General features: G+C 49.2%; 1 protein-coding gene across 6 annotated transcripts in view; it reads left to right on the forward strand.

Moving 5' to 3' along the window:
• Positions 1-16,466, forward strand: part of ABCC9 (ATP binding cassette subfamily C member 9) — a 203,996-nt gene that overhangs the window by 67,462 nt on the left and 120,068 nt on the right. For all 6 annotated transcript variants that reach the window (XM_029058306.2, XM_029058304.1, XM_029058303.2 and 3 more), the window contains one exon: positions 1,331-1,470. In XM_029058306.2, the coding sequence (XP_028914139.1) occupies positions 1,331-1,470 (140 nt within the window). The remainder of the gene's footprint in view (positions 1-1,330; positions 1,471-16,466) is intronic.

Consider the following 16,466-nt stretch of genomic DNA (forward strand, 5'->3'; position numbering starts at 1 on the left):
AGAGTTGTGGCGGAGCTTGGATTAGAATCCATGTCCTTCCGACTCCCAGGCTCGGCGGTCATTACGTCATGCGGCAACAAGGGGCCGGTGGCGAAATAGTCGTTTTTATTGAGCGGTTCCTGGGCGCAGAGCACTGTACTAAGCGCTTGGGAGAGGACAGTAGAACAACGGACACATTCCCTGCCCACAGGGAGCTGACAGTCTAGGGGCGGGGAGACAGACAGGAATAGGAATCAATAAATGACAGATGTGGACATAAGTGGTGCGGGGTCGGGAGGGAGGGTGAACAAAGAAAGCAAGCCGGGGTGTCCTCCCGCTCCCTCGGAGCACCTTCCCCCTTCAGAGACAGAGAGATAGAGAGAGAGATAAAGAGATAGGGAGAGAAAGAAAGAGGCAGAAAGAGAGAGAGAGAGAGATAAAGAGATAGGGAGAGAAAGAAAGAGAGAGACAGAGAGAGAGAAAGAGATAAAGAGAGAACGAGAAAGAGAGAGACAGAAAGAAAAAGAGAGAGATAAAGAGATAGAGACAGAAAGACAAAGAGACAGAAAGAGACAGCAAGAGAGAGAAAGAGAGACATAATCCTCCCTCTCACCCAGAACACCTTTTCCCCTTAAGGGAAGCAGCGTGGCTCAGTGGAAAGAGCCTGGGCTTGGGAGTCAGAGGTCGTGAGTTCGAATGCCGGCCCCGCCACTTGTCATTCATTCATTCCATAATATTTATTGAGCGCTTACTATGTGCAGAGCACTGTACTAAGCGCTTGGAATGAACAAGTCGGCAACAGATAGAGACGGTCCCTGCCTTTTGACGGGCTTACGGTCTAATCGACGGGCTTACAGTCAGCTGTGTGACTTTGGGCAAGTCACTTCGCTTCTCTGGGCCTCAGTGACCTCATCTGGAAAATAGGGATGAAGACCACAAGCCCCACGTGGGACAACCTGATCACCTTGTATGTCCCCCAGTGCACCATTATTATTATTATTATTACATGACCTTCTGACTCAAAAGCCTGGGCTTCATCCACTAGGCCATGCTGCGTCCCCCTCCAGACTCTAAGCTCGTTCATTCATTCAATCATATTTATTGAGCACGTACCGGGTGCAGAGCACTGTACTAAGCGGTTGGGAGTGGACGATCCGACAATAAGACACATTCCCTGTCCACCACGAGCTTCCAGTCTAGAGGGAAGGAGCTCCTTATGGGCCGGGAACGTGGTCTACCAACTCTGTCGTAATGTCCTCTCCCAAGCGCTTAATCCGACGCTCAATAGATAGGATCGATGGATTGATGGATCGACTGATCGATCGTCCCTCCTCTGGTTGTCCCTCGGCAGACGTTTGTGACGTACGCGTACGTGGAGGGTCCGCTGAAGCCAGCCCAGGCCTTCGCCTCTCTTTCCCTCTTCCACATCCTGGTCACGCCGCTCTTCCTGCTCTCCACCGTCGTCAGGTTTGCCGTCAAAGCCATCATCAGGTAGGGCCCAGCTGGGTTTTAATCATTTATGACGATTATTATTATTATATCTGTGATTTCTTTCTCTATCTCTCATTTTAGAGGAGCAGCATGACCTAGTGAATAGAGCCCGGGCCTGGGTGTCATGGGTTCTAACTGAGGCTCTGTTCTGCGTCTGTTGTGTGGTCTTGGGCAGGTCACGTCGCTTCTCTGGGCCTCAGTGACCTCATCTGGAAAATGGGGATGGAGACTGTGAGCCTCACGTGGGATTTACTTGTGTCCACTCCAGAGCTTAGTTCAGTGCCTGGCATGTAGTGTGGCTCGGTGGAAAGAGCCCGGGCTTGGGAGTCAGAGGTCATAGGTTCGAATCCCGGCTCTGCCACTTGTCGGCTCTGTGACTGTGAGCAAGTCACTTCACTTCTCTGGGCCTCAGTTACCTCATCTGTAAAATGGGGATGAAGACTGTGAGCCTCATGTAGGACCACCTGATTGCCCTGTATACCCCAGCGCTTAGAACAGTGTTCTGCACATAGTAAGCGCTTAACAAATATCAACATTATTATTATGTAGTAAGCATATAACAAATACCACAATTATCATCATTATCATTGATTTATAGTAATGACTTTCTCCCCATCTAATAATTATGGTTTTGTTCAACATTTACTATGTGCCAGGCACTATTCTAAACTCTGGGGTAATAATAACAATAATTATGGTATTTAAGTGCTTACTATGTGCCAAACACTGTTCTAAGCCTGGGGTAGATACAAGATAATCTGCTTGTCCCATGTGGGGCTCACAGTCTTCCTCCTCATTTTACAGGTGAGGTCACTGAGGCACAGAAAAGTTACGTGACTTGCCCACAGTCACACAGCTGATAAGTGGCAGAGCAGGGATTAGAACCCACCACCTCTGACTCCCAAGCCCGGGCTCTTTCCACTGAGCCACACTGCTTCTCTGCTGCAAGATACAAGGTAGATACGAGATAATTGGTTTTCCAAGTGCTTAGTACAGTGCTCTGCACATAGTAAGCGCTCAATAAATATTACTGAATGAATGAATGAAATGACACAGTCCCTGTCCCACACGGAGCTCACGGTCTCAAGTCCCATTTTCCAGATGAGGTCACTGAGGCCCAGAGAAGTAAAATAACCTGCCCTCGGGTCACACAGCCGACAAGCGGCGGAGCCGGGATTAGAACCCATGACCTTCTGACTCCCAGGCCCGGGCTCTTTCCTCTGCACTATGCTGCTTCTCATGAAGGGAAGGGAACGTGTCGACCAATTCTGGAGTATTATCCTCTCCCAAGGGCAGAGCTCTGCACACCAATCAATTGATTGATTGATTGGAAAAGTGCATATAACGGAGTTATTAGAGGCCACCCCTGCCCACCATTAGCTTATAGGCTCAAATGGGAGGCAGACGTTAAAATAAATTACAGAGAGGAGAAGTAGGAGACTGTAAGGATGTGGACATACGTGTTGTGGGGCTGGGTTGAATATCAAAGAACAATAATGATAAATAATAATAATAATGAATGTTGTATTTGTGTGCTTACTAAGTGCCAGGGACTGAACTAAGCGCTGGGTGCGAACACAAGCAAATTAGGTTAGACACAGTCCCTGTCCCACATGGGGCTCACAGTCCTAACCCCCATTTTACAGGTGAGGTAACAGGTGCATAGAATAATAATGATAATGATGATGATGATGATGATGGTATTTGTTAAGCCCTTACTATGTGCCAAGCACTGTTCTAAGCGCTAGGGTATATAGAGGTGATCAGGTTGTCCCACGTAGGGCTCCCAGTTTGAATCCCATTTTCCAAATGAGGTAACTGAGACCCAGAGAATAATAATAATAATGGTATTATTAAGCGCTTACTCTGTGCCAAGCACTGTTCTAAGCACTGGCGTAGATACAAGGTCATCAAGCTGTCCCCTGTGGGGCTCACAGTCTTCATCCCCATTTTACGGATGTGGTCTCTGAGGCACAAAGGAGTGACATGACTCGCCCCAAGTCGTGCAGCTGAGAAGTGGCGGAGCAGAGATTAGAACCCAGGACCTTCTGACTCCCAGGCCTGGGCTCTGCCCACTAGGCTTGGCTGCTTCCCCTCCACGGCCAAACTCGTGGTTGACACAGAGGGAAGGGCAGTTTAGAGACCAAAAGGATCAGGAAGAGATGTGATTTTCATTCACTCAATCGTATTTATTGAGCGCTTACTGTGTGCAGAGCACTGTATTAAACGCTAGGATAGTACAGTACAGCAATAAAGGACAGCGCTCAGTGCTTAAGCTCAGCTGTGTGACTTTGGGCAAGTCACTTCACTTCTCTGTGCCTCAGTTCTCTCATCTGTAAAATGGGGATGAAGACTGTGAGCCCCACGTGGGACAACCTGATGACCCTGTATCTCCCCCAGCGCTTAGAATAGTGCTCTGCACATAGTAAGCGCTTAACAAATGCCAACATTATTATTATTACCATTATGAAGAAAGACAATCCTTTAGGTGACAGAGGGATACAAAAGGAGATTTGCATGGATACTTTCTAACTTCATCTCTCGCTCAATAAATTCTGCAGAGTAAGATGGCCTTGGCCTTTTCCTATCACTAATTCACCTTCAGATTTACGAGTTTGGGGAATTAAAATAACCAAACGAATACAATATTCGAGATGGGCTAGAAAGTCTCCGATATGTCATTTAGCTATGGGTGGGTCAAATATAGAAGTGAAAAGGACTGTCATCATGATAATAATCCTCATGGAATTTGTTAAGCGCTTGCTATGTACCGAGCACTGTTCTAAGCGCTGGGGGCGATCCCAGGTAGGCAGGTTGTCCCACGTGGGCTCACGGTCTTCATCCCCATTTGACAGATGAGGGAGCTGAGGCCCAGAGAAGTGAAGTGACTTGCCCAAAGTGACCCAGCAGGCAAGTGGCGGAGTCGGGATTAGAACTCGGGATCTCTGACTCCCAAACCCGAGCTCTTGCCACTAAGCCACGCTGCTTCACAAAATAAGATGATAATGGTATTTGTTAAGCGCTTATTACGGGCCGGGCACTGTTCTAAGCGCCGGCGGAGATACGAGGTCATCAGGTTGTCCCACGAGGGGCTCACAGTCTAAATCCCCATTTTACAAGTGAGGGAACTGAGGCCCAGAGAAGTGAATTGTCCAAAGTCACACAACTGACAAGGGGCAGAGCCGTGATTAGAACCCACATCCTCCGACTCCCAAGCCCGGGCTCTTCCCACTGAGCCACGCCGCTTCGCTGTTGTGCGGTGGGTCTTTTTCACCCCCGCGGTGTCCGTGCTCTAGGTAGAGGGAAAGAATAACAGCGAAGCCACACCTAGCCAGACGTCAGCAGGCACACATCCATCACGCCTCGGTTTACATGCATCGCGCAGACCTAAGCGGGGCCGCTCGTTCACCCCAATAAATCGTCGTTTGACAAGCCAAACTAAATAACTCGGTGGGGTTGATTGATTTTGGAGAAAGGCATGAAAACCAGCAGCTCCTTAAACCTCTGCTGAAATGAGAGAGGGCTCCATGTTGCCTCAAGTGATGATAAAGATACTCGTAATAATGGCAATAATAACGATAATTGTGGTATTTATTAGGCGCTTAATATGGGCCAGGTGAAAACTCTATGGATATACATGCCAGATTTCTGCAGCCAAAGAGCATATCACTTAGCATAGGGGGTAGAGCCCAGGCCTAGGAGTCAGAAGGTCGTGGGTTCTAATCTCGGCTCCGCCACTTGCCTGCTGTGTGACTTTGGGCCAGTCGCTTCACTTCTCTGGGCCTCAGTGACCTCGTGGCTCATGAGAAGCAGCGCGCCTCAGTGGAAAGAGCCCGGGCTTGGGAGTCAGAGGTCGTGGGTTCTGATCCCAGCTCCGCCCCTTGTCAGCTGTGTGACTTTGGGCAAGTCACTTCACTTCTCTGGGCCTCAGTTACCTCATCTGTAAAATGGGGAATTAAGACTGTGAGCCCCACGTGGGACCGTCTGAACCCCCCCAGCGCTTAGAACAGTGCTTGGCATATAGTAAGCACTTAACGAATGCCATTATTATTATTATTATTAGGATTAAGACTGTGAGCCCTACGTAGACAACCTGGTTACCTTGTATCTCCCCCAGGGATTAGAATAGTGCTCAGCACATAGTAAGCGCTTAACAAATATCGTCATGATTATTATTATTCTCTGTGCCTCAGTTCCCTCACCTGTAAAATGGGGATTGAGACTGTGAGCCCCATGTGAGACAGGGTCTGTACCTGACCTGATAAATTTGCATCTACCCCCGTGCTTAGTACAGTGCCCAGCACAAAGTAAGCGCATAACAAATTGCATTATTATTTAGACGGGACATTCCGGAAACGATGTGTCCTTGGAGTCGTGATGAGTCGGAAACGACTCGAGGGCATTTGACAACAACATGTGCCAGACACTGCACTAAAATTCCAAGCGCTTAGTACAGGGCTCTGCACATAGTAAGCGCTCGATAAATATTATTGAATAAACACTGGGGTGCATACAAGGGAATAGTTGCTCTGCACATAGTAAGCGCTTAACAAATACCAACATTATTAATAGGGTTGGACCCAGTCCCAGCCATATGGGGCTCCCGGTCTTCATCCTCATTTTGCAGATGAGGGAACTGGGGGACAGAGTTGTGAAGTGACTTGTCCAAAGTCACACAGCAGCCAAATGGAGGATCAGGGATTAGTAGCCAGGTCCTTCTGACTCCCAGGCCCGTGTGCTCTCCATTAGGCCACACTGTTTCCCAGTGTGTGATGGAAAACTGTGCACTTGAAGGAGGTGGGGAGGGAGAGGCAAGTGTAAAATGGGAATCAAATACCTCTTCTCCTTCCTACTTAATAATGATGGTATTTGTTAAGCGCTTACTATTTGTTAAGGACCGTTCTAAGCTCTGAGGTAGATACAAGCCAATCAGGTTGGACACAGTCCCCGTCCCACTTGGGGATCACAGTCTTCATCCCCATTTTACGGATGAGGTAACCGAGGCCCGTTTACAAGCCCAAGGCTATACAGCAGACAAGTGGTGGAGCAGGATTAGAACCCAGGTCCTTTAGACTACCAGCCCAGGCTCTGTCCACTAGGACTGTGAGTTCCACGTGGAACAGGGACTGTGTCGCATCTTGCATCTTATATCTGCCCTAGTGCTTAGTACGGTCCCTGGCACATAGTAGGCACTTAACGTTATCATTATTACTATTTATCAACATTTATACTGATGCCTGTTTATTTCTATTGATAAAATATAATAAAAATATAACTCTAGTGGAAAAAGCCCGGGCCTGTGGGTCAGAGGACCTGAGTTCTTATCTCGGCTAAGCCAGGTACCTGCTGGGTGATCTTGGACAAGTCACTTGACTTCTTTGTGTCTCAGTTCCCTCCTTTGCAAAATAGGGAATCAGTTGTATTGTACTCTCCCAAATGCTTAGTACAGTGCTCTGCACACAGTAAGTGCTCAATAAATATAAATGAATGAATGAGTAACTGTCCTCCCTCCTATCAATCAATCAATCAATCAATCAGTGGCATTTACAGAGGTCTTACTATTGAGCACTGTACTAAGCTCTCGGGAGAGGACAGTATAACAACAAACAGTCACATTCCGTCCCCCAACCAGCTTACGGTGAAGGGGGGAAGGCAGATATTAATATAAATAAATAGATAAATGAATAAGCGACAGATATATACAGAGCTGTGCGTATGTGCCGTGGGATTGAGAGGGAGGATGAGTGAAATAACAAGAGCAGCATAGAAGGGATTGCCGAATTGTCCATTCCAAGAGCTTAGAACAGTGTTCTGCACATAGTAAGCACTCAATAAATACTACTGAATGAATAAATGACTGGGACAAGAGGGTTCAGTCAGGGAAGGCTTCTTGGTGGAGATGTGACTTCAATAAGGCTTGGAAGTAGGGAAGAGGAATTATCTGTGGGATTTGAGGAAAGAGGACGTTCCAGGCCACAGGCAGGATGCGGCCAAGAGGTCGGCCGGGAGATAGATGAGACGGAGGCCCATGGAGAAGGTTGGCGTGAGAGGAGCGAAGCGTGTGAGCCGGGCTGCGGTGGGAGAGCGCTTCTGCACATAGTAAGCGCTCAATAAATACTATCGAGTGAATGAACGAGAGCAGCGACGTGAGGTAGCCTGAGGAGAACTGATCGAGTGATTTAAAGTCCGTGGTAAGGAGTTTCTGTTTGATGTGGAGATGGACGGTAAGACACTGGAGGTTCCTGAGGAGCGGGGAGATGTGGACTGAAGGTTTTTTATAGAAAAATGGTCGGGGCAGCAGAGTGAAGTAGGGACTGGAGTGGGGAGAGACAGGAGGCAGGGAGGTCAGCTAGGAGGCTGATAAGGTCATCGAGGCAGGATAGAATAAGTGCTTGGATCAGCATGGCCGCGGTTTGGGTGAAGAGGAAAGGAAGAATTTTAGCAATCGTGAAGGTAGAACCAACAGGATTTGGTGACAGATTGAATATGTGGGTTGAATAAAAATGATAATAATAGTGGTATTTGTAAAGCGGTTACTATGTGCCAGGCTCTGTACTAAGCACTGGGGTAGATACAAGTAAATCGGGAAGGACACGGTCCCTGTTCCACATGGGGCTCACAGTCTCCATCCCCATTTTCCAGATGAGGTCACTGAGGCCCAGAGAAGTGACGTGACTCGCCCACGTTCACACAGCAGACAAGTGGGGGAGCCGGGATTAGAATCCATGACCTCTGACTCCCAGGGCCGGACTCTGGCCATTAGGCCACGCAGCTTCTCTTTAGAGAGAGGAATCCAGGCCAGTTCCAAGGTTATGAGCTTGTGATATAGGGAGGATAATGGTATCGTCTACAGTGATGGGAAAGACGGGGGAAGGCAGGATTTGGGTGGGGAGATAAGGAGTTTAGTTTTGGACGGGTTCAGGTTGAGGGGTCAGCGGGACAGCCAGGTAGACATGTCCCCAAGGCAGGGAGGAAATGCGACTTGCAGAGAAGGAGAGCCGTCAGAGCTGGAGATGGAGATTTGGGAATCATCTGCCTACAGCTCGTTAATTGAGTGACTGAGTTCTCCATTCATTCATTCATTCATTCATTCATTCAATCGTATTTATTGAGCGCTTACTGTGTGCAGAGCTCTGTACTAAGCGTTTGAAAAGGTACAATACAGCAATAAAGAGAAATAATCCCTGCCCACAATGAGCTCACAGTCTAGAAGAAGACAGACATCAATAGAAATAAACAGGCATCAGTATAAATATTGATAAATAGTAATAATGATAATGTTAAGGGCCTACTATGTGCAGAGCACTGTTCTAAGCGCTGGGATAGGTACAGGGTAATCCGGTCGTCCCACATGAGGCTCACGGTTAATCCCCATCTTACAGATGAGGTAACCGAGTCACAAAGAAGTGAAGTGACTCGCCCACAGTCACCCAGCTGACAAGTGGCAGAGCCGGGACTCGAACCCGTGACCTCTGACTCCCAAACCCGGGCTCTTTCCACTGAAATATTAATATAAAGCGTGGGGGAGGAGGAAAGGGAGCAAGTCGGTGACGCAGAAGGGTGTGGGAGATGAGGAAGATGAGAAGACCTCTAGGAGGAGATGGACTTTCAGTAAGGATGTGAAGGTGAGGGGGGAGGGAGTGGGTGGAGATGGAGAAGAGAAGGGGACCCAAAAATGAGCCTTGAGGGACCCCCACAGTGAGGGGGTGGGATGTGGAGGAGGAGCCCCCCGAGGAGACGGAGAAGGAGCCGCCGGAGAGGTAAGAGGAGAGTCAGGAGAGGACGGTGTCCGTGAAGCCGAGGTTAGATAATGTGTCCGGGAGAAGGGGGTGGGCCACAGTGTCCAAGGCAGCCGAGAGGTCGAGGAGGATGAGGATGGAGTAGAGGCCGTTGGGTTTGGCAAGAAGAAAGTGTTCGGTGACCTTAGAGAGGCCTGTTTTTGTGGAGTGAAAGGGGCAGAAGCCGGATTGGAGGGCCTCAAGGAGACAGTTGGAAAAAAGGAATTGGAGACAGGTGGAAACAACTCTCTCAAGGAGTCTGAAGAGAGATAATAGTGATGGTATTTGTTAAGCGCTTCCTATGTGCCAAGCACCGTTCTAAGCGCTGGGGTGGCTACAAGGGTCATCAGATTGTCCCACGTGAAGCTCCTAGTCTTCATCCCCATTTTCCAGATGAGGGAACTGAGGCCCAGAGAAGTGAAGTGACTTGCCCAAAGCCACACAGCTGACAAGTGGCGGAGCGGGATTAGAACCCATGTCCTCTGACTCCCGAGGCCGGGCTCTTTCCGCTAAGCCACGCTGTTTCTGGTAGGAGGGAGATGGGGCGATAACCGGAGGGGGCCGTGGGGTCAAGGGAGAGTTGTTTTAGGATAGGGGAGACGTGGGAATGTCCGATAACAGTGGGGAAGAAACCTTTGGAAAATGAACATTTGATGATGAAGGGAGGGACAGCGTGCTTTAAAAAGGTATGAAAAGTTGGGGCGAGAAGCGATTCAATCGTATTTATTGAGCACTTACTAGGTAATAATAATAATGATAATGTTGGTATTTGTTAAGCGCTTACTATGTGCCGAGCACCGTTCTAAGCGCTGGGGTAGACACAGGGGAATCAGGTTGTCCCACGTGGGGCTCACAGTCTTCATCCCCATTTTACAGAGGAGGTAACTGAGGCACCGAGAAGCGAAGTGACTCGCCCAAAGTCACACGGCTGACAAATGGCCGAGCCGGGATTTGAACCCATGACCTCTGACTCCCAAACCCGGGCTCTTTCCACTGAGCCACGCTGCTTCTCTATGGGCAAAGCACTGTACTGAGCGCTTGGGGAGTACGGCATAAGAACAAACGGGCACATTCCCGCCCACAGCGAGCTCATGGTCTAAAGGGCTTACTGCGGCAAATAGAGGGAGAGGCGAAGAGGGTGGAGGAAGAGGGGAAGATTTTAGGGAGATCACGCCTGATGGTTTCCATTTCGTTGCTAACAATAATAATAATGGTATTTTTAAGCACTTACTATGTGCAAAGCACTGTTCCAAGTGCTGGGGGGATACAACATAATCAGGTTGTCCCTCACAAGGCTCACAGTCTTAATCTCCGTTTTACAGACGAGGTCACTGAGGCTCAGAAAAGTTAAGTGACTTGCCTATAGTCACACATCTGACAAGGGGCGGAGCCCGAATTAGAACCCATGACCTCTGACTCCTAAGCCCGGACTTTTTCCACCGAGCCATGCTGCTTTTCCACAGCTGGGTCATTAGGGGAAAAAGATGGTGGGGACCGGGGGCAACAGGATGCTTGAGGAGGGAGTTAAATATCTGGAACAGCTGGCCGGGACAGTGGGGATAGACAGGCAGCGTGGCCTAGTGGAAAGAGCCTGGGCTTGGGAGTCAGAGGTCGTGGGTTCTAATCCCGGCTCCGCCACTTGTCAGCTGTGTGACTTCGGGCAAGTCACTCCACTTCTCTGTGCCTCAGTTACCTCATCTGTCAAATGGGGATGAAGACTGTGGTCCTCTTGTGGGACAATCTGACTTGCTTGTATCTCCCCCAGTGCTTGGAACAGTGCGTGGCACATAGTAGGCGCTTAACAAATACCGTCATTATTATTATCTCCCCCAGTACTTAGAAAGAGCTTTGGAGTCAGAGGTCATGGGTTCGAACCCCGGCTCTACCACTTGTCAGCTGTGTGACTTTGGGCAAGTCACTTAACTTCTCGGTGCCTCAGTTACCTCATCTGTAAAATGGGGATTAAGACTGTGAGCCCCACGTGGGACAACCTGATTCCCCTGTGTCCACCCCAGCGCTTAGAACAGTGCTCGGCACATAGTAAGCGCTTAACAAATACCAACATTATTATTATTATTATAACAGTGCTTGGCACATAGTAAGCGCTTAACAAATACCATCATTAAGAAGCAGCGTGGCTCAGTGGAAAGAGCACGGGCTTTGGAGTCAGAGATCGTGGGTTCGAATCCCGGCTCTGCCACTTGTCAGCTGTGTGACTTTGGGCAAGTCACTTCACTTCTCTGTGCCTCAGTGACCTCATCTGTAAAATAGGGATTAAGCCTGTGAGCCCCACGTGGGACAACCTGATTCCCTTGTGTCCACCCTAGCGCTTAGAACAGTGCTCGGCACCTAGTAAGCGCTTAACAAATACCAACGTTATCATTACTTAGAACAGTGCTCGGCACATAGTAAGCGCCTAACAAATACCATCATCGTTATTATCATTATGGGAGTGAATTAGGAAAGAGAAGTATTGTTGGCAGGCAGTGGAGAGGGTTGAATTGAAGCAGGTCAGGATGAATTTAGGGTGGACAAGGTCAGAGGGATGTCTGCATTTCCTCCAAGAGGGGTCCACGGCGGAGGAAGCGGACCCTGGAGGTGATCCGGGGTGGGGGTCAGTAGTAGGAGACCCGAGGAGGGGCGGGGGAGTAGGGGAGTTCAGTTCAGTGGAGAGGGTGGTGTCGAAGGGGTCGATCTGGGTGTCAGGAGAAGGTGGTTTGGGTATGGAGACTAAATGGGGGAGGATGCCCGTAGGATATTGGAGGGGGGTCAAAAGCACGGAGGTCTCTGGGGGGGAAAGGATAGATTTGTGGGGGACGGGGTGTATGGGAAAGAGAGCAGGTGAGGAGGTTGTCATCTGACAGAGGAATTTCAGAATTGGTGAGGGGAGCGAGGGTGCAGAGCACTGTATTAACCACTTGGAGAGTACAACGATATCATGTAAAAGAACATTTCCATGCCCACGGTGATCTGAAAATATTAATAACAATTATGGTATTTGTTAAGCACTATGTGCCAACCCCTGTACTAAGCAGCACGGCTCAATGGAAAGAGCATGGGCTTGGGAGCCAGAGGTCATGGGTTCGAATCGTGGCTCGGCCACGTGTCAGCTGTGTGACCGTGGGCAAGTCACTTCACTTCTCTGTGCCTCAATTACCTCATCTGTAAAATGGGGATTAACCGTGAGCCCCATGGAGGACAACCTGATTACCCCGTATTCACCCCAGTGCTTAGAACAGTGCTCTGCACATAGTAAGCGCTTAACAAACGCCAATATTATTATTAAGCGCTGGGGTGGATACAAGCAAATCGAGTTGGACGCAGTGCTGTGCACATAGTAAGCGCTCAATAAATACTATTGAATGAATGAATGAGTGAATGAATTGACACAGTCCCTGTCCCACATGGGGCTCACGGTCTCAATCCCCATTTTACAGATGAGGGAACTGAGACCCAGGGAGAAAAAGTGAGTTGCCCATGGTCACGCAGCAGACAGCAGAGCTGGGATTAGAACCCATGACCTTCCCAGGCCCATCCTCCACCCACTAAGGCATGTCGCTTCTCAGTCTAGAGGCAGAGACAGACAGTAGTATAAATAAATTAGAGATATGGACGTGCGGCTGGGGTCGGGTGCAGAAGGGAGAGGGAGAAAAGGAAATGAGGGCAGAGGTGGGGAAGGCTTCTGGGAGGAGATGGGCCTTCGATAAGGCTTAGAAGGTGGGGAGAGTCATTGTCTGTGGGATTTGAGGAGGGAGGGAATTCCGGGCCCGAGGCGGGACGTAGGTGAGAGGTTGGCGTGAGACAGATGAGATCGAAGTACAGCGAGAGAGGTTGATATTAGAAGAGCGGAGTGTGCGGGCTGGGATGGAGGAGGAGAGAAGGGAGGGGAGGGGGGAGGGGGCAACGGGGTGGACGACTTTAAAACCGATAGTGAGGAGTTTCTGTTTGATGCCGAGGTGGACGGGCAACCCTGGAGGTTCTTGAGGAGTGAGGTAACACGTCCTGAACGTATCTGTAAAAAAATGATCCAGGCAGCAGAGTGAAGTTTGGACTGGAGTGGGGAGAGCCAGGAGGGAGGGAGGTCAGCCAAGAGGCTGAGGCAGTCATCCGGTCAAGCGTTTCTGTGCCGTGTGCAGTTTTAATACTAATAATAATGTTGGTATCTGTTAAGCGCTTACTATGTGCCGAGCACCGTTCTAAGCGCTGGGGTAGACACAGGGGAATCAGGTTGTCCCATGTGGGGCTCACAGTCTTAATCCCCATTTTCCAGATGAGGGAACTGAGGCACAGAGAAGTGAAGCGACTTGCCCACAGTCACACAGCTGACAAGTGGCAGAGCCGGGAGTCGAACTCATGACCTCTGACTCCAAAGCCCGGGCTCTTTCCACTGAGCCACGCTGCTTCTCTAATAATGATGGTATTTGTTAAGCGCTTACTATGTGCTTGGCACTGCGGAGTAGATCTGAGGAATTCAGGTCGTCCCACGAGGGGCTCCCGGTCTTAATCCCCATTTTCCAGATGAGGTCAGTGAGGCACAGAGAAGTGAAGCGGCCTGTCCAAGGTCACCCAGCTGACAAGTGGCGGAGCCGGGATTAGAACCCACGTCCTCTGACTCCCCAGCTCGTGCTCTTTCCACTAAGCCACGCTGCTCCTCAGTTTTCAGTGTACCTTCGAGCTGATGGGCCTAGATTTCCCAAGCAGGCTCAGATCTCGTTAACCGAATAACCGCGGAGTTCCTCTGAGTGATTGGGGTGATAGCTGACCCGACTCTTTCAACTCTGCGTTTCTAAAATTAGACTTCCGATAAGGAAAGTCAGAGGTGTTCAGTGCACGCTGAATTTCTACAGAGCCATTCACTTTCCATGAATAGGAATTGTTTTCTATGGAAGAAAGGTCACTGCCAAATCGAAGGGGCTTCCGTTGCCAAGCTCTTGCCCGAAAATATTTACCCTGGATTAAAAAATGTACACGGTTGCCTTGACAGCTTTCTTTCCTCAAGCGATCGTCGAAGATAATTAGAGAATAATGATGTTGGTATCTGTTAAGCGCTTACTAGGTGCCGAGCACTGTTCTAAGCGCTGGGGTAGATACGGGGTCATCAGTTTGTCCCACGTGAGGCTCACAGTTAATCCCCATTTTACAGATGAGGGAACTGAGGCCCAGAGAAGTTAAGTGACTCGCCCACAGTCACCCAACTGACAAGTGGCAGAGCCGGGATTCGGACCCATGACCTCTGACTCCAAAGCCCGAGCTCTTTCCACTAAACCACGCTGCTTCTCTGCAGGGTAGAGCACAGGCCCGGGAGTTGGAAGGACCCGGGTTCCAATTCTACCTCGCTCACTTGTCTGCTGTGTGATCTCGGTCAACTCGCTTTGCCTCTCTGGGTCTCCATTCCCTCATCTGTAAAACGGGGATTAAGACCGTGAGCCCCATGTGGGACGGGGACTGTGTCCGACCCGATTTGCTAGACCGTGAGCCCGTTGTTGGGTAAGGATTGTCTCTGTTGGTTGCCGAACTGTACTTTCCAAGTGCTTAGTACGGGGCTCTGCACACAGTAAGCGCTCAATAGATACGAATGAATGAATGAATGAATCCACCCCAGCACTTAGTACAGCTCCTGATACACAATGGGAGCCTAACAGACGCCACAATTATTATTATTATTGCCCGTATTTTTCTCCTCTAATAATAACGTAGGGCTTGTCATTTTCCGGATGAGGGGCTGAGGCCCAGAGAGGTGAAGTGACTTGTCCAAAGCCACACAGCAGAGCTGGGATTGGAACCCATGACCTTCTGACTCCCAGGCCCCAGCTCTATCCACTATCCCATGTTGAAATTTTGTGCTGCTTTTTCAATCATTTTCATCTGGATGGTGAATAGTCTATGTAGAGTTCCTAAAAACACCCCAAGGACCTTCTCCAAAGACTTCATTCGCCAAAAACAACTTGGCCTGTTGGAAAAATGACTTCTGATCATCTCTCATGGCAAAGGCATTTCAAAGAACGTGTGCCTGGCCAGTTGATCTCTACGATCATCAATCAAATCAATCACTCCTGATAGTTACGGTAGACGGGACCTATTCTTGGGACGGGCCCCTTCGTTTGTCTTTTCGGAGTTTCAAGTGAAACGACCACCAGAGTTGTTCTCCTCAAAGAAAACGAAGCTTTTTTTAAAGAAAACTGACCCGGCCCCTTTCTCAAAGGCACTCCAAGACTAAGTAGCGCTATTAGTCATGATATTTATTGACCACCCACTGGGGAAAATGTTCTGTACTGAACACTGTTAGATCATTTAGTGCATTCATTTATTCATTCATTCATTCATTCACTCAATCCTATTTATCGAGCGCTTACTGTGTGCAGAGCTCTGTACTAAGCACTTGGAAAGTGCAATTCAGCACACAGTGAATAATCACAATGATGGTATTTGTTAAGCGCTTACTGTGTGCCCCAAGCGCTGTTGTGAGCGCTGAATATAAGCACTGTTCTAAGCGCTGGGGGAGATACAAGGTAATCGGGTTGTCCCACGTGGGGCGGCTCCCGGTCTTAATCTCCGGTTTGCAGATGAGGGAACTGAGGCACAGAGAAGTGAAGCGGCTTGCCCAAGGTCACAGAGCAGACAAGTGGCGGAGCCGGGATTAGAACCCACAACCTCCGACTCCCAAGCCTGTGCTCTTTCCACTGAGCCACACAGTGAACATTCAGTAAATGCTACCGATTGACCGTATTGCTGTATTGTACTCTCCCAAGCTGCACACAGTAAGCGCTCAATAAATGGTATTCTGGTATCCATTAAGCATTGCTATCTTGAGTCTATTTATCGCTATCTTCCTCGTCCGTCTCCCCCGATTAGACCGTAAGTCCGTCGAAGGGCAGGGACCGTCTCTATCTGTTACCGATTTGTCCATTCCGAGTGCTTAGTACAGTGCTCTGCACATAGTAAGCGCTCAATAAATACTATTGAATGAAATACTATTGAATGTGCCAGGCACCGTACTAAGCGCTGGGGAGAGCACAAGGAAATCAGGTTGGACACAGTCCCTGTCCTGCATGGGGCTCAAAGTCTTAGCCCCCCCCCACCTTGTAATAATCATAATAATAATGTTGGTATTTGTTAAGCGCTTACTCTGTGCAGAGCACTGTTCTAAGCGCTGGGGGAGATCCAGGGTCATCAGGTTGTCCCACGTGAGGCTCCCAGTCTTCATCCCCATTTGACAGA

This window comes from Ornithorhynchus anatinus, chromosome 2 (assembly GCF_004115215.2).
Source record: "Ornithorhynchus anatinus isolate Pmale09 chromosome 2, mOrnAna1.pri.v4, whole genome shotgun sequence".
Taxonomy (NCBI): domain Eukaryota; kingdom Metazoa; phylum Chordata; class Mammalia; order Monotremata; family Ornithorhynchidae; genus Ornithorhynchus; species Ornithorhynchus anatinus.